The following is an 18,679-nucleotide window of genomic DNA, read 5'->3' on the forward strand; positions in this document are numbered from 1 at the left end:
CTTCCAGTTGCTCACTCCTCTGATCACTCACTTCTCCACTTGGCCCCCTGCTGGTTGTCAAGCCTGGGGTACCCTCTTGGTCACTCCAAGCTGTACCAGGCAGGCTGGTCTATTACAGTTACCAAGGGTTAGGCCAGAGGCCAGCATTCCTCCCCACGAGGGTTGCCCTACTACTGAAGGAGCTTCTGCTTTTCTCAGCTCTCTGTCCTGGAGCTGAATCAGCAACCTACTTCACTCAGGGTGAGTGGACAGCTCCCTGGTGCCTTTGCAGGATCTTATGCAAATTAGCTTATTCTTTCTGCTGCTCAGACTCCCTTTGCTGGCCAGTGATGAGAACTTCACCCTGTCACCCCACCCTCCAAAAGGGTGGGTGTTCATACCCCTTAGACAGGAAAAGAGGAAAAAACCCTGCATGTCCAGCTCTAACTATCTGACTGCAGTTTTCTCTCTCTCTCTCTCTTTGAAAGGCAGGACTAGTCCCCTTAGCGTTTCAAAACCTAGCCCCCCTCCCCTTGTCCTTTAGGGCTCCTGTCCTCCCTCGTGGGCTCCTCTAAGAGCCTCTTGTGGGCTCCCCATATGGGGCCCATTGTGGGCTCCTCCTCCCCTACAACAACCCCCTTTCCTCCTCACCTTTGGTTGTCTGTTCTTCCAGGATTCCTCAGGCAGTTTTGGAATCCCCCTAATCCAAATATGATGAGCAGTTTCAAAATCCCACCACTGTCACAAAATGTGATCACCTCTCTACTCCCCAGGTGCTTCTGGTCTCCCACTAGGCTCTGTTAAAACAACACACCACTGTTAACAACAAACACATCCTGTTAAAATAGATGACCTGGTCCCTTCAGGCTCCTCCTGGTCATCTCCTCCAGGTCCTCCCTGACCGTCATTAGCCTTTGGGTCTTCTGGCAACTTCCATTGCCATTTACCAGTCTCTCCGCTGGTCACCACTGGCCCTGCCAGTCCCTCCACTGGTCGCTCACCAGATCTTTGGCCAATGTTCTCATGGATCTATCAGGCTGCTTCCTAGGGAGTCTTCTGCCAACTCTCAGTGCCATATACCAGTCTCTCCGCTGATCACCACTGGTCCCTCTGGTTGCTTGCCAGAACCCCTTGGCCTTGTACCTTGGACTCCTCTGACTGCTTCTTGTGGGGCCACCACTGGCCCCTATGCTCCCGAGCCTCTTGGGTCCCCACAGGTCCTGGATACTTCACTGGTTGTCAAGCCTGAGCCCCCCCTTGGACTCCAGGCCATACCGGGCCCTCCAGCTACTCCTTCTTCCATGCCCTTCCCAGCCAGTCTCTCTGAGGGCTCTTCCTGAGGACTCCCTCCAGTCCCTCAGCCGCTCTCTGTGAGGACTCTCCTAGTTGCTCACTCCGCTGGTCACTCACTCCTCCACCCAGCCCCTTGCTAGTCATCAAGCCTGAGGTACCCTCCTGGTTACCCCAAGTTCTACCAGGCAGGCTGGTCTATCAAGCTTACCAAGGGTTAGGCCAGAGGCCAACATTCCTCCTCAAGGGTCACCTGGCTCTCAAAGGAACTTCTGCTTTTCTCAGCTCTCCGTCCTGGAGCTGTTCTTTTCAACACCTTACTTCACTCAGGATCTTATGCAAATTAGCTCCTTCTTGCTGCTGATCAGACTCCCTCTGCTGGCCAGTGACAGGAACTTTGCACTGTCACAATTATGTATATTGGTATTAGATCCCTAGTATGTGTCGAGTTAGGTTAAAAACTTGTATTGAAGAAACTTCTACTGTAACTATAACAAATTGTAACTTGTTAACTATATATTATGTATGTTAACCTGTAACCCATTCTGAGCTCTTTAGGCAGAACCGGAGAGAAAACAAACAAATTAATTAAATAAATGCACTTCATGGAGCATTTTATAGGGATGCCAGTGCCTGGTTATATGCTGTGGCCTGGCCAGTCACAGTGCTCGAATTTTTTCCATGCCATTTCATGACTCTGATTCCCCTGCTTGTACTAGTGGGATAAATGAATTCAGTTTCACTTTCCCTTGATTTTGTCATATCTGAAAATAAACTTCCTTTTCTTTTTACTTCACTACTCCCAGATAGAAAAATTATTTTTCACCGAATGTTTGTTTGGTTTTTTTGGCTGTGATGTTTAACAACAGCGGGTCGGACTCATGTAATATTCAGCCCCTCTGTGCAGTGCAGAGCACACTGTATTCCTCTCCTACTTTTCCCTTGTTTTGTTCAATGTAACTTTTGGTTTTCCTTCTTTCACCCTCTCTGTGGCAGGCTGTGGTTCATGCAGCCCACCCAGGATTTGAAAGTACTAAATGCCCGTCTGGATGTCATCCAGTTCTTCATGCTGGCCCGGAACCAGGAGGTGGTGCAGACACTGCAGAACTGTCTGAAGAACATCAAAAACGTACCTGTAAGGGAAACATGCGCTCTCCTGCGACAAGTAAAATGAATCGGCAGCAAAGTGGATGATGTGGCTGACACAGAATAACTCAGAGCTCAGAAAGATCCAGAAAACTTTTCTCCTTTGTTACACTGTTCTGTATTTTTTTCTCTGCTAGGACACGTGACAAATGCTCTCTTGCATTTTTAAAATTGTTTTGGATTGAAATTACACACACACACACACACACACACACATTCCACCCTGACCCCGCCCATATATATATATGTTCCACCCTGGCCCCGCCCATATATATATATATATATATATATATGTTCCACCCTGGCCCCACCCATATATGTGTGTGTTCCACCTTGGCCCCGTCCATATATATGTTCTACCCTGGCCCCGCCCATATATATATGTTCTACCCTGGCCCCGCCCATATATATATGTGTGTGTGTTCCACCCTGGCCCCGTCCATATATATTCACCCTGGCCCCACCCAGATATATGTTCTACCCTGGCCCCACCCATATATATATATGTTCCACCCTGGCCCCACCCATATATGTTCCACCCTGGCCCCACCCATATATATATGTTCCACCCTGGCCCCACCCATATATATATATGTGTGTGTGTGTGTTCCACCCTGGCCCCGTCCATATATATTCACCCTGGCCCCACCCAGATATATGTTCCACCTGGCCCCGCCCATATATATATATATGTTCCACCCTGGCCCCACCCATATATGTTCCACCCTGGCCCCGCCCATATATATGTGTGTGTTCCACCCTGGCCCCGCCCATATATATATGTGTTCCACCCTGGCCCTGCCCATATATATATTCCACCCTGGCCCCGCCCATATATATATATGTTCCACCCTGGCCCCGCCTCCACAATCCTCTCTACTTCCCCGACAAGCTGTGTCTGCGTCTGGAGGGCCTGGAGCATGCGCGGATATATGTGATGTTATTCGTGCATGCTCAGATGCCCTCCAGATGTGGCCGGAGCTCATTGGGGCTTTCCAAAACACAGAGAAACTGCCGGGTTTTGGAAAGACTGTCTGGGACTCCAGACAGTCCTCTAAAAAGAGGACATGTCTGGGTTTTCCCAGAAGTCTGGTGACCCTATATATATATTTATACTGTATATAGCTTGGTGGTCTAGTGGAGGAATTGTTTTATTTCTTCAAAGTCAGTTTGATATTGTCTTGATATTGTTACCAAAGGAATCCAAAAGCGAGGTCAAGAATTGCCCTCAGTGTAATAGGAAAATGCCTGTTCCCAACATTCATAAGATCTGTATCTACTACCTGGTGCTGCTGCACTTAACATCTTCAGTTGTTCGGCTTGTGAAAGGATGTCCCCAAGAGTGATTTTGGTTTGGAAAATTTAGATTGTCCAAGCTCTATCCTGGGATCATGGAGGAGGGGTTTGGTCCTTTTCTTTTTTTTTAAACTTCTTTATTCATTTTTGCATCAATCAACAAGTTTACAATTTTATACAATATATTATACACAATCACTTGTACATTCTTAATCATATATCTTATCAAATTATAAAATATCCCATCCCCCTCCATTCCCATCCCATTTCTATACTACAAACATTCATATTCTATTTTTTTCCTTAGATATTCATTCAATCTTATAAAGGTGCCAAATCATTTGAATATTCCATTAATGGCCCCCATATCTTTTTAAAATTATTATAATTCCCATTCTGTAATGCAAGAGCTTTCTCCATTCTATATATATAACACACTGTATTCCACCAGAACGTAAAATTCAGACTTGTATAATCCTTCCAATTCCTAGTTATGCGCTGAATGGCAACTCCTGTTAATATTAATAATAGCTTATTATTAGCTCCTGAAATTTGACTTTTATATCTCATTGAAGTGCCAAATAAGATTGTATCGTATGACAGGGGGTCTGATCCTTTTCTGATGGTAAGAGAATGGGGAAAACGTTTGGTTGAATCCCACCTACAGCAAAAGATTGTCAAAATCAGTGGAATTGCCTCATGAACTTTGATCTCCCCTATCTCAAGAACATAAGAATAGCCTTACGGTTCCAATGGTCCATCAAGCTTAGTAACCTGTTCTCATGGTGGCCAATCCAGGTCACTGGTACCTGGCCAAAACCCAAGGAGTAGCAACATTTCATGCGACTTCCCCCATGTCTTTCTCAACAATAGACTATGGACTTTTCTTCCAGAAAATTGTCCAAAGTTTTCTTAAAACCAACTATGCTATCCGCTTTTGCAACAACCTGTGGCAATGCGTTCCAAAGCTTAACTATTCTCTGAGTGAAAAAAAATTTCCTCCTATTGGTTTTAAAAGTATTTCCCTATAACTTTATCAAGTGTCCCCTAGTCTTTGTAAATTTGATGGAGTGAAATATTGATCCACTTGTACCCGTTCTACTCCACTCAGGATTTTGTAGACTTCAATCATATCTTCCCTCAGCGGCCTCTTTTCCAAGTTGAAGAGCCCTAACTGTTTTAGTCTTGCCCATACGAGAGGAGTGCCATCCCCTCTATCATCTTGGTTGCTCTTCTTTGAACCTTTTATTTATTTATTTATTTAGATTTTTATCCCGTCCTCCCAGTAGCTCAGAATGGTTTACAAGTAAACATTCACAATGGAGTGAATTGGACATACAGTAGATTTAAATAGTTGGACATACGAGACTGTGCAGCAGTTTAGATATAGGGACTATAGAGCAAATTAAGAACAGAAGTTAAATATAAGTAGTTTAGTTTAGATACAAGTTATTTGAGTATAGGCCGAGAGTGGACTATACAGAAATTTAGGCAGAAGATTAGAATGGAGAAATAAGGGTAGAGGTGGGGTTTAAGGGGGTTGGGTGTAGACTGAGATTGACCTTTAGTTGAAGAGGAGGGTCTTTACCATTTTCCAAAATGTCATTAGTGTGTTCTGTAGTCTGAGTTGAGGGGGGAGTTGGTTCCAGAGTTGGGGAATGAAGTGGCTGTAGGAGCGTTTGCGGGTGGTTTCAGAGAGGAGGGACCTTCTGGCGGGAATGCATAGGCGTATCTCCGTTTCTGAGCGGAGGGTGCGGGTGGGGATGTAGATGGGTAGCTTTGATTTTATGTAGGAGGGGGTGATGGCATAAATTATTTTGTGTGCTATTGCCAGGGCCTTGAATGCACAGCGTTGGCTAATTGGGAGCCAGTGTTCGGCGCGGAGTGCTGGGGAGATGGGATCATGGTAGTTGAGGCTGTGTAGGAGGTGGATAGCTGCATTTTGGACCCGTTAGAGGCGCTTGAGATCTTTTTTGGTTATTCCATTAAATAGTGAGTTGCAGTAATCCATTCTGGAGAGGACATATGCGTAGAGGAGTTGGACTAGATCAGGTGTGGAGATGTAGGGTTTGATCCTTCTCAGTTGGCGGAGGTAGTAGAAGGAGGTAGAGACTACTTGGGATATGTGGGTGGATAGGGGTAGGTGTACGTCTAAGGTTACTCCTAGACTGCGTACTTGATCTGTTGCCGTCCCATGATAGTGTTGGGCGTGTGTATTTGGTGTTTTTTTTTCCTGATCCATAAGAGTTCGGTCTTAGAGGCGTTCAGTTGTAGTTTGTTGTTTGTCATCCAGGTTTTCATGTCAGAGAGGCAGTGTTGGGGGTTAGCAATTTGAGACGATCGGTTTTCGCCTAGAGGGAGGAGCAGCTGGATGTCATCGGCATAGAAGTGGATTTTAATGTTGTACTTCTGCGCTATATCAATGACAGGTCTGATGTAGAGGTTGAATAAGAGGGGGGATAGAAGGGCGCCTTGGGGAACACCATATTTGATAGGCTTGGGGTTAGATTTGTGCGTCCCTAGTAGGACAGTTTGGGTCCTTTGGTGGAGGAAGGAGGTGAACCATTGGAGGGCAGAGTCCTTGATTCCAAGGTCATAGCGCCACTATCTTTCTTGAGATAAGGAGACCAGAATTGATCGCAATACTCCATGGAGCATTCTTAGTCTTGTTAACCATCCCTTTTTTAATAATTCCTAGCATCCTGTTCGCTTTTTTGGCCGCCGCCACACATTGGGCGCAAGGTTTCATCGTATCATCTTATGATGACATCCAGATCCTTTTCTTGGGCGCTAACCCCCAAGGTGGACCCTAGCATCCGGTAACTGTGAGTCGGGCTATTCTTCCCAATGTGCATCACTTTGCAATCAACACCAGTCTTATCAAGTGATAAAAGCAGGTCTCTGAGAAACCCTCTCAGCTTGTCAAGTGATAAAAGCAGGTTGAAGCCTTCTCAGGTCACCTAGTAAAGAAGAGAGCTGTCTGGATCAAACACTGAAAAAGAAAAGGCCTTTTATCACTAAAGAAAAGTTTCCACACAGTGATGAGCACTACTTAGAAGGAAAGAAATACCAAGGTATTGAGGTTGCTATGGAGCTGAAAAGCACCATCTGCTGCCAGCACTGAAGAATATCACCAGCTTGCTGGCTGTAAAATTTCCCTCATATGTTTTAATGCCAATGTAACCAGACTATACATATATAATTTATTTTTTTTATTTAAAACTCACCTGGGAGGGGTGGCAGGGTCCCACAGTGTCTGGGCCCGAGTTTTGGCAAGGGTTGAAGGGTCAATTGCAGGACTCTGAGCGTGGCCCAGTTGTTTGGGGCTGACCTGGAAAAGAGAAGGAACAGCTTGCAGGCCTGCCACAACCCAGATCCCACAGTTAAACCAAGGGTGAGAGGCGTTGTTGTTTTTCCTAGCAGCATGGCAGTCAGTTGTTCATCAGCTGCCAGAAGAAGGGGGGGGGGGAGCAATGGCGCATGCGTGCAGAAAGCCACACATGCATGAAGATTGGAAGAAGTTCCAAGAAGAGGCCTAGTCAGCGTGGGAGCACACCGATCCATAAAAAGGGGCCATAGAGGCCGCAGGGACTCCTGGAGTGCCTCCTAAGGTGGCGAAGATGTGTTTGGGGCCTAGCTAGGAGTAGACCAGGTCCCAGGAAGAAGCACGTAGGCCACTAGGGGCCTGGCTGAGCAAAGGTGGCGGGTGCACGCAGGAGCATGCTCGCTAGAGGGACTGGGCCAGGAAGCGTGAGGGCGCTATAGGGGTTTTCATCAACTTTCTGCTAAGGAGTTTGCTGCAATTACTCCTCCATCTAAGAAGTCAATTGACTTGATGCGAGCGAGACTACAGTATTCCACTAATACTTTCTAGCAGTCAGAAATGGAGGCAGATGAAACTTCTAGAGGCAGATGAAACTTCTTCAATCCCATCAACTTCAACATCAAAATATCTTAGTGGTGTGCAGTCAGGGCCTTCAGGGGAAGCGGCCCCACCCCCTAAAGGCCCCGAGGGCACTGCTCTCAATTTGATTGGCTGAGCAGGCAAATGCAGTCTGTCAGGGCCTTCAAGCAAAAAGTAAACAAAAAATAAAATAAAAAAAGTAGGGATGAAAGCCCGCACTGCAAGCCACTGCACCTACTGCAGTGCGCCTACCTAAAACTGGCATGGTTAGTGGCAGATCATGGGTGTGTTTCCAAGATAAGCGCTTCTTTTTGAATTAGGCGCAGGTATTTAGGTGAAGAAAACCCTGACATAAATTAGGTGAGCCTAAAGTTAGGATACCTAGGGCCCCTTTTACGAAGCCGCATTAGCGGATTTATCGCACGCACCTTTTTAGCGCGCGCTAACACCCCCTCCCCCCCCCCGCTAGCCGAAAAGCTACCGCCTGCTCAAGAGGAGGCGGTAGCGGCTAGCGCGGCCGGGAAATTAGCACGCGCTATTACGCGCGTTAAACCGCTAGCGCGGCTTCGTAAAAGGAGCCCTTAGTGATGCCTAAGCCTGCCTAAATTCCTGCCTGATTCCTTACAGCCTGCCTAAATTCCTGCCTGATTCCTTACAGCCTGCCTAAATTTTATAGATTCACATTTAGCACCATATTATTTGGTGCCAATTATTTTAGGCAGACTATATAGAATCAGGCCCAAAATGTATTGTTAGTCCAATAAATAAAAAAGGTTTATTTTTATTTTGTATTATTTATTACTTATAAAAGTGAACTAACAGCTACCACACCACCTGAATTAATTTAAATAAGCCACACGTAACACAGTATCCCTGTTAGAAATACAGTGGTGCCTCGGTGTACGAGTCCACTGGTTTGCGAGTGTTTTGCAAGGCGAGCAAAACACTCGGCAAACTTTTGTCTCGTAAACTGAGCACTGCCCCGATAAACCAGCACTCAGCAATGGTGGCCCAGGGGTGAGTACCTGCAGGACGTCCTGCGTGCTTGTACGTGGTGAGCATGTTGTCGGGGCAGCGGCTGACTTAGGAGAGGAGAGGTGAGGCCGTGCGGCATGCTCGTTCAGGATGGCGGCCGGCTTGTATTGGGAGGCGCTGACGGGCGGCAGAGGCATCGACCGAAGCAGGAGGGCAGCCGCACGGGGACCCCGAGGGAAGGAAGGCACCACTTTGGAATCGCTGCAGCACCCGCAGGCAGGTACTCACCCATTGCAGACTTTGATTGTGGAACGAATCTTCTGAGTTTGCATTAAGGCCTATGGGGAACTTTGCTTTGATAAACGAGCGTTTTGGATTACGAGCATGATCCTGGAACGGATTATGCTCGTAAACCAAGGTACCACTGTACTGTATTAAAACTAGGGAAGGTTTTTGAGGCAATTTATTGAGGAGAGCATGAAGTGCTTAGGCCACTCCGTTTTCTGAGGTTTTTCCTACCCCACATAAAATATATCTAGATTATCAGGAACACTTGAGAAGATTGGTTATATTTTACAGTGTTTTATTGGTGGTTTGAGTTTCTCCTGGTGACACCATTCCCTTAAACCTCTGATTGATAAAATCCTTTCACTGTTCTCTAAGTAGAGTTGTATGTCCTCTTGCAGTTGATACTGAAGCGGATGGCCCTCTCCTACACCAAGGTTAATGACTGGCAGGCACTGTACAAGGTAAAACTTTCACCATGCTGCAATTAATTTTTTCACACAGGGGGTACCTAAAGAGCCCGTGACAGCATTTCTGAAAGTAACACAAAGCAAAGAAAAAAAAATCCAGGTGACAAGTACCCTGCAGGATCTTGAAGAATCTCTCCATTCTTTGTTACATCAAAGAATATGTAGTGGCTTTCCCAAGTTTACTTGGCTAATGGGGTTTATTGGCCTTTCCTCCAGAAATTTGCTAAACTTTTTTTTTTTAATTTTTAAATAATTTTCATTGCATATATATAAATCCAGATATGTTAATTGCTTTCATCATGTTTTGGCAATAAACTGCCAGAGCTTCATCATGCACTGAGTGAAAAAAATTCTTCCACTAATTAGTCTGGAAAGTGATGCCTATCTGTCTGCATAGAATAGTGATGCCAGAGGGAGCGGAATGGAGAATTGCTTTACGAGTCTCTTTTTTTCAGTAGCAAAAGCATTCTGCAGTGTGACTCGGAGCTCTTGGTGCCTTAGTTCCATCATGCATTGACTGCTCTCTTTCTGTCTCCTTTTTCTGCAGACAGTGTACAACTCCTTGTGTATCCGGGACACTTGCCGTTCCTTGCCGCAGTCCATCGAACTCTTTGCCAGGATCTCCCAGGTCTTCACCGATGACCTCTACTACATTGCCAGTCTCATCAGCAAAGTGGTATGCCCCAGCCACAAAACGTTTTGTCACCCCAGCAAGGCATGACTAAAGTCACATGTTCAAAAGATATTTCCAGCAATGTCTAAAATTCCCCTTCCCTCCATCCCTTGCTTAGGGGACAAATTATGTTCAGGCAATTGATCCAACCCAAACAACTGTTGGCACTGGGGGCAGTTGCTCTTTGGTTAGTCAGTGCTGACTAGCTAGAATTGTTGTTGAGGTAACTGAGGCCATCCAAACAGGAGCCTAAAGTTAACCAGAGTTTGTCTAATTAATTTTACACTGGAAATTCAGCTCAGTCAGATTCAGGCTGAATATTTAGATACAATTAATCAGTCAAAGATGCCTGGCTAATTTTTCTCAAACATGACCGGCTGAATATTGGCCTTATGCAGAATTATCAGCAAAGTCACTCATTCTCTTCAGTGAACGGTCAATCTGGATATCACAACTATGGAACCTAACATTCTTTATCCTCCACTAGACCAATCCAGAACAAACGAGTTCTGCCCTTTGGCCAGAGATTGGAGACAGAGAAGTAAGGGCACTTTGTAGGGCACTGTGCAACTATTTGCTTTCCTATATTCTTTGTCTCCAGCAGATAGTGACAGGTTTTTGGAGTGGTATATAGTTCCTAGGCTTACTTGAAGAACTGGTAGTTTGGTGGAGGAGTTGTCTAATGGTTAGTACAGTGAGTTGAGAACCTGAGGAACTGAGTTTGATTTCCACTGTGGCTCTTGTGATCCAGGGTAAGTCACTTAATCCGTCATTGCTCTAGGTACCGCATAAAGGGAGTATATCAAATCCATGACCCTTTACTCCTTGGTGAAGGGGGAAGGAGACATTCAGGATCTTACAGGAGCCAGCAAGTCTCTCAGGGGTCTTATATGCATTGAATATGCATTGAAAGCAGTGCATGCACATAGATCTCATGCATATTCATTGGGGAAATACTGAAAACCCGACTGGATTGCGGCCCTCAAGGAGGGACTTTGAGATCCCTGCAATAAAACAGGGCAGTGGTTCTTAAATCTGTTCTGGGAACCCCCAGCCAGTCGGGTTTTCAAGAAAATTTCACCTACTGTACTATAAAACAGGTGCACGAATATGATTTCAGCTAGGGTAGGACCTCTTAGTTATACCTTCACTAAGCCAAATTATATATGATACCACCCGTACATTGATTTTCTCTGTAACTGCCCCTCCCCCCTAATTATGGAACTCTGCCAACATATCTTCGGGAGGAACTTTCGCTGGATCGATTCATATCAAATTTAAAAACCTTATTTAAAGATGCATTCAATTTCTAATTCCCTAATTCCCCTTTACTACACTGATGAAATCTCTCCCTCCCTTTCGTATTTAAGTTTATTCAAGTTTCAAGTTTATTTAAAATATTTGTTATAATCGCAGTATCCAAATCCAATGCGATTTTACAAAATTAAAAATAGAAAAAATAAAAAATTTCCAACAAACAGGACTTAAATACAATTACGATGTAAAAACACTGATGAAGAGGAGGGGGGGGGGGAAAATGGATTAAATACAATTCGAAAATAAATAAAAAGGATGGGTATCCTATTTATTATTGTATTTCAGCCCCCTAACCTATTGTATGATAATATGTGTCTGTTAATGAGATCAATATGCATTACCCGTATTTTATCTTTTACTTTTATATGCTGCTTGCAAGCTTGATAAGCGGGATAACAGATTTTAAATAAACAGTCATCTTGTTCTAAATCTCCCTTTGTAATTTAAAAAAATATCAATTTCAATGGCTTTTTAAAAAAAACAAAAAACATCAAACCACAACCTCCAAAATAAAAATTCCAAGACATATACAATGATACGTTATATATATAGTAATGTATGAAGGAATATCGAGTGTGTACGTAATGAAATTGTATAAATTTAAGTAGTACACTTGTTGTTATATGAAAAATGAATAAAAAAACTTAAAACAAAAAACAAACAAACAGATTTTAAATAAACTTGAAACCTGAGGCCAGGCAAGGCCTGCTGCTTTAAGTGCAGCTGGTATCCGAGACTAGCAAGTGTGTTGCTTCTTCCATTTAAAAAGATGAGAGAAGAGCTAGGCTCACTTGCATTTGGATCCATCTGTGTGTCGGGGTGCATTTGTTTGTGCCTTATCACTCCCTTATGCTCTGTGTTTCCTCGTGTGTAGGTAGATTTTGAGGAAAGCCTGTCGGAGAACCGCTTTATTGTGAAACCCCATGTGGACCCAACCATTGATGAAAGTAAGAACTTCCAGCAGAACAGGAAATAATTTTTGAATTTTTTTTTATTGATTGATGGGGTGGGTAGGATTGGTTTGGGTTTTGAATAATTAAATATTTATATAAGTGCTTACTATTTCCTTATAAAGATGAAAAATATGCTATTTGCACTTTTTGAAGGATATGAATATATTTCATTAATAACTATATAATAATTTTTGATGGGAAAATGTGTTGATCTATTTATATATTTTAAGGATTTTAAGTGATGTATAAAGTTAAAATGAATTTTTCTTGTATTCACTTAATGAAAGTGTTAAAAATGAATAAAGATATTAAAAAAAACAAAACAGGAATGCATTAAGGATTTGGTGCCCATAGGTGCCAAGTTTATGCATTTACAGTGGACATCAAACAGTTTCCTAGTCATCAAGGTCAAGTTGAATCGGTCTTGATTTTACCCTCCAATTCTATCTATTGGAGTTGCAATTTCACTTTTTTCTAAACAACACAGAAATTACCATCCACAAGAACAAGCTTAACTGCCTGGTGACCCTGTTCTGCTATCTTCCTATTGTCTTGCAGAGAAACGGAAACTAATGGGCCTCTCAGACTTTCTGACTGATGTGGCCCGCAAGGAGCTGGAGACCCTGGACAGTCGCATCCCGTCCTGCTGTATGATTTACATCCCATTGGTGAGAGAAATGGTGGTAGGATGGTAAATGACCCCGAATGGTAAAGGATAGGCTAGCCAGGCCTGCTTTTCCTCTATTGTATGTATGAGCTAGAGTTCCTACAAAACTAATAAAAGCCAAACTACAAGTACAGAAAAGTGAGCTTGGAACCTAGGACAATACCAGGCGAACTTTACAGTCCATGACCCAGAAATATCAAAGAAGAGCCAAGTTAATTTAATCATATATTTTTAATGGGTATAACTAATGGGCAGACTGGATGAACCATTCAGGTCTTTATCTGCCGTCATTTACTATGTTACTATGTTACCTGGCAGAAACCCAAAGGGTAATAACATTCCAGAGCTGAGATTGTGATGTCATAATGCCTCATTCCACCAATGCCTAAGAGCCAACCTCAGCAGTGATGTCAGAATGGCTTGATTGGATGGCAACTTCAGCATTTGGAACCTAGGACAATACCAGGCGGACTTTACAGTCCATGACCCAGAAATATCAAAGAAGAGCCAAGTTAATTTAATCATGTATTTTTAATGGATATAACTAATGGGCAGAGTAGATGGACCGTTCAGGTCTTTATCTGCCGTAATTTACTATGTTATGTTAACAATGAAATAAAAACGGGCATGTGGGTGGTATATGAATTCCCACGCACAGCTCAGCTTGCTTCAAGGTCCTTGATTGAGATGACACCACTTTTAATGTATTGTGTTGCTGTCCTAGATTGGGTTCCTGCTGTCCATCCCACGCCTGCCCTCCATGGTGGAGAAGGTTGACTTTGAGATAGATGGGCTGGACTTCATGGTGAGCCCCCCTTCATTTTGCTGCATGCTCTTTCTGTTTAGCATGTCCATTCTGAAACTGGAGTATGCTTACGTGACTTTAACCTGTGCATGTATTTAATTGTTTCTATATTTTGGGCTGGGTTTGTCATCAGTTCCTGTCAGAGGAGCGGTTGCATTATAGAAGTAGCCGGACCAAGGAGCTGGATGCCATGCTAGGAGACTTGCACTGTGAGATCAGAGGTAATAGCTGAATAGTTCTTCAGAAAGGTTGAGTAGATACCAGAAAAGAGTACATTACATTACATTACATTAGAGATTTCTATTCCGCCTGTGCCTTGTGGTTCTAAGCGGATTACAAAATTGGGTGAAAACTGGACATTTCCAGGGAGTTTACATATTAGGTATATAACATATACATATCAAGTTTATAAAACAATAGCAATACATACAAATTAGGAAGATTATTACATAACGTTGAGGGACGGAATATTCTGGTTACAGATGGAGGTTGCTTACACAGTGTTAAGGGAAGCAATATTCTGATCCCGGGTGGAGGTTGTATTTTTAGGTTTCTGAGTATGATTTTGGGGAAGGTTTGAAGAATTTGGCTAGGGGATACTATAGGGGTGGTGTTTATGAGTACCTAGATAGATGAGATGTACAGTGTCGGCATCTATGAGACAAACTTGGTTTTTTCTGTTACATAGAGCGTTATGGACCCCTGTTCGGTTGCAAAAATTGGATAGCTCTAAGTCTAATAGATGTTGGCACTGTCATCTCGAAGCAGGGACTTTTAGATCATTTATTATTCTATTGTCCATTTCTTATGAATTTCATCAATTTGGGACCAAATTAATTGTTTATTAGATAATCCAGTGGCATTATCATATGATACTGTGCTATTTGGTATGGCAATGAGAGCGAAAAGTCAGATTTCTACAAACAATAACAAATTACGTATAATTGGAAAAACTGGAGTAGATTAAATTATAACTTTTGGTGGAATTTCTTATGTCATAAATATAAAATGGAGAGATTTCTGGCAATACAGCGGGGAAATTTCAAGATGTTTGGGAGCCATTAACAAAGTATTGGACTGATTAGATGAAATTTTCTTTTCCTTTAAATTTACAAGTTCAATTGTGAGGGAAGTGGGGGGGGGGGAGTTTTATAGTTATGTATTGTATAAGTATTGATTATTTGATAGGTAAGGGGGGGAAGGGTGGGAGTTAAGTATTTATCACTGTTACCATTGATGATTATTAAGTGATATAGATATTGTTAATTTGTTTGGACATTTTATCACACTTATTGTAAGTTTGAAAATGAATAAAGAATTAAAAAAAAAAAAAAAAAGAGTAGCTAGATAGACAGACGGGTGAATGGATAAATGGAACATCTATTTAAAAATAGTGATGTTCATATGTGAGAGGCAAGATGTACAGAAGTTTAATTTTCATTGGCCAGGAATGAAGGGACACTTGGCTTCGTTGCCCCTGTTACATGAGCAACAGCTTTTGAGAATTTTGTGCATACATACATTGGTGTAGTAAGGGGGGGCAAGGGAGGAGGGGCAGACCACCCCGGGCCCCATCCTGGTGAGTGAACCGGCATCCCTCCGCCCTCCCTCCCACGCCCTCCCTTCCCCACCCCACCCGTCCCTCTTTAAATCTTTGCCAGCGAGAGCAACTACTCTGGCCTGCCGCTTTGTGCTGTCCTGGCTCCCTCTGAAATCACTTCCAGGTTGCGGGGCCAGGAATTGACATCAGAGGGAAAGGGTTCATAGACAACAACGCGGAAGACAAAGGCGCGCGCCGACAACTGAGCGCAAGAAAATTACTGTTTTTAGGGGCTCCGACGGGGGGTTTTGTTGGGGAGCACCCCCAGTTTACTTAATACAAATCGCGCCGGCGTTGTGGGGGGTTTGGGGGGTTGTAACCCCCCACATTTTACTGTAAACTTAACTTTTTCCTTAAAAACAGGGAAAAAGTGAAGTTTTCAGTAAAATGTGGGGGGTTACAACCCCCCAAACCCTCCACAACGCCCCCCACAACGCGGCGTGATCTGTATTAAGTAAAGTGGGGGGGTTCCCCCCCACACCCCCCCCCCCGTCAGAGCCCTAAAAACAGTAATTTTCTTCGGCATGCACCTCCGCGCTGCGCTCAATTGTCTGCTCGCGCCTTTGTCCCGGCGCGCTTTTGACCTGATACCGAGGGAAAGCCAATGCCAGAGAAGCTGCTCCCACTTGCAAAGATTTAAAGAGGGATGGGGATGGGAAGGGAGGGCGTGAGTGTGGCATGGGGGGGGGGCGTGGAAGGAGCAGGGGGTGCAGAGAGGAGGATACAGGGGGCACCTCCTACCTTCTCTATGTCACTGCATATGTATCTTAATGGCCATTTTTACTACTACTACTACTATTTATTATTTCTATAGCGCTGTACATTTTAACATACAATAGACAGTCCCTGCTCAGAAGAGCTTACAGTCTAATTCAGACAGGACATTTCAGGGTTGGGGAGGTTATAGTGGGTCTAGGTATCTGACAGCATGTGTGTCTTTCCCTGCAGACCAAGAGGCCCTGATCATGCACCAGCTGCAAACCAAGGTACTAGAAAAGTCACAGGTGCTAGGGGAAGTGACAGGGTATGTGGCACAGCTGGATGTCCTGCTGGCGCTAGCAGTCATAGCCCAGGAGAACAGCTATAGCAGGCCCAGTTTCTCCCAGCGCAGAGGCATCTGGATCAAGGATGGAAGGTGAGAGCAAGCTCTTCAGGTCCCCAGCCAGTCTGCGGTGGAATGTGCTTGATCAGAGCTTTAAAGATCTCTTTAGAAACATAGAAAATGATGGCAGAAAAGGGCTATAGCCACCAAGTCTGCCTATTCCAAAGACCCGCCCCCCTGACTTTACTCCCTTAGAGATTCCACGTGAATATCCCATTTTCTCTTAAAATCTGGCACGCTGCTGGCCTCAATCACCTGCAGTGGGAATTCGTTCCAGTGATCGACCAATCTTTCGGTGAAGAAGTACTTTCTGGAATCGCCATGAAACTTCCCTCCCCTGATTTTCAGCGGATGCCCTCTGGTGGTCGAGGGTCCTATGAGACAGAAGATACCATCTTCTGACTCGATATGGCCCGAGACATCCTTAAACGTCTCAATCATGTCCCCCCTCTCTCTTTGTTCCTCAAGTGAGTACAGCTGCAATTTATTCAGCCTTTCTTCATACGTGAGATCCTTGAGCCCCAAGTCCATCCTGGTGGCCATTCGCTGAACCGACTCATAGAAAGTGTTATAGACTTCTGTAAAAATTGCAGCTCACAATAATTATAGACTTAGAGTTACCAGATTTCCAAAACCCTGCAATTTGCCCAGGTTTTAGATGGGACGCGATGACATCCCACACATGTGTGCATGCATGTGACATCATCGTGTCACATCTGTGCATGCTCGGAGACCCTCTAGACGTGGACCTGACTTGGGGAATAAGAGACGAGGTTTGGGGGGGGGCAGAATGTACACCACGTTGCAATTAGAAAGTGGTATTGCAATGGAAGAGAAAGAAAACAAAGAAATGGGGGCTAGGGTGGGTCAGCCTTGCTATACAGAGGACAAGAGGCAGTGCTGTTGGGAGACTTATCACAGATCAGACTTCTCTCCATAGGCATCCACTCATGGAGTTGTGCGCAAGAACCTTTGTCCCTAATCCCGTGGAGAGCAATGAGGAAACCGGCAGGATAAAGATACTGACTGGACCAAACTCGTGTGGAAAGAGTGTGTACCTGAAGCAGGTAGAGAGCATCGGTGCCTGTGGCGGTGCTGTAGCGAGGGCGGGAGGGGACCCTGGGCGGTGGCGCTTCCGCCCTCTTTTCCACATCTCCCCGCTCCCCACCACAACTTCCCTTCCCTCTCCTGGTACGTCTTTAACTCTTTGCCTGCATGGGCAGCTTCTCCAGCGTGCCAGCCCCGGCTCTTCATCTGATGTCACTTCCTGGTCCCACGACCGGAAGACTTTAGAAAGAGAGCCAAGGCCGGCGTGAGCAGCAGGTTGGAGTTGCTGCTGGCGAAGAGTGAAAGAAGGTTCGGGGTGGGGGAAGACAAAGAGGAAGAGAGGTGCCAGTGCCCCCACCAAGACGGCGTCCAGAACAGACTGCTCCACCCCCCCTCCCCTTTTCCCCTTACTACGCCACTGGGCTTGTGGTATTCCTTTGTTAGCAGTGAACACAGAAGAGAATAGATTTAGCACATTCTTGTACGATATATATATGTATTTTATTTAATCATTTACACCGAATTACATTCCTTTTCATCCCACCAGACCAGTGTAGTCTAGACTTTTGAGTTTATGCTTCAGTACCAGCAAATGAAGACAAAGAACAACTAAATATCATTGTTTATAAGGACCCATGCAGATCCCCAAGAGATAGTAGGCAAGTAGAGAGCAAGAGGAAGATTTCTTCTTCTTTTTTATGTTAAATGAAAGGGTAGTACCTTGAACCTTACTCTCTTAGAAGCAGACAGGGGCTTCCAAGCCAGGCTAATCATCAGACAAAGGGGTTTCAAGCAGAACATAAATACATTATCCATTAACTATTCTGACCCCACAAGGCAAAACAAATGTGTGGGAAATCAACAGAATGCATTTTAAATTCCAGTTCAGAGCTTTTATTAAGCCAAGCAGAAATTAGGCCCAGATAAAGGCAGAAATCATTGAGGCCAAAGTCCTCTATAGGCCAAAGGCACAGATGTCAGGCCAGGCTGAGTACAGCAAGAGCAGGCCAAGAAGAGTTTGCAACTTCTTCCTTTAAAGAGCTGCACCTTAGCAGTTAGTTTCATGCCTGCAAGGAAAAAAAAACAACAAAAAAACTTAGCCCAAAGAAGGCATGGCAGATTCTTTTCACTAAAGGTCAGGGAACTGGCCATGATAGTGGATGCAATAAT

General features: G+C 44.3%; 1 protein-coding gene across 3 annotated transcripts in view; it reads left to right on the plus strand.

Moving 5' to 3' along the window:
• Positions 1–18,679, plus strand: part of MSH5 (mutS homolog 5) — a 94,565-nt gene that overhangs the window by 42,252 nt on the left and 33,634 nt on the right. For all 3 annotated transcript variants that reach the window (XM_033915212.1, XM_033915211.1, XM_033915213.1), the window contains exons 11-19: positions 2,266–2,404; positions 9,277–9,339; positions 9,893–10,021; positions 12,210–12,282; positions 12,847–12,956; positions 13,680–13,760; positions 13,894–13,981; positions 16,309–16,495; positions 17,403–17,529. In XM_033915212.1, coding sequence (XP_033771103.1) covers positions 2,266–2,404; positions 9,277–9,339; positions 9,893–10,021; positions 12,210–12,282; positions 12,847–12,956; positions 13,680–13,760; positions 13,894–13,981; positions 16,309–16,495; positions 17,403–17,529 — 997 coding nt within the window. The remainder of the gene's footprint in view (positions 1–2,265; positions 2,405–9,276; positions 9,340–9,892; positions 10,022–12,209; positions 12,283–12,846; positions 12,957–13,679; positions 13,761–13,893; positions 13,982–16,308; positions 16,496–17,402; positions 17,530–18,679) is intronic.

Source organism: Geotrypetes seraphini, chromosome 12 (assembly GCF_902459505.1).
Source record: "Geotrypetes seraphini chromosome 12, aGeoSer1.1, whole genome shotgun sequence".
NCBI classification, from domain to species: Eukaryota; Metazoa; Chordata; class Amphibia; order Gymnophiona; family Dermophiidae; genus Geotrypetes; species Geotrypetes seraphini.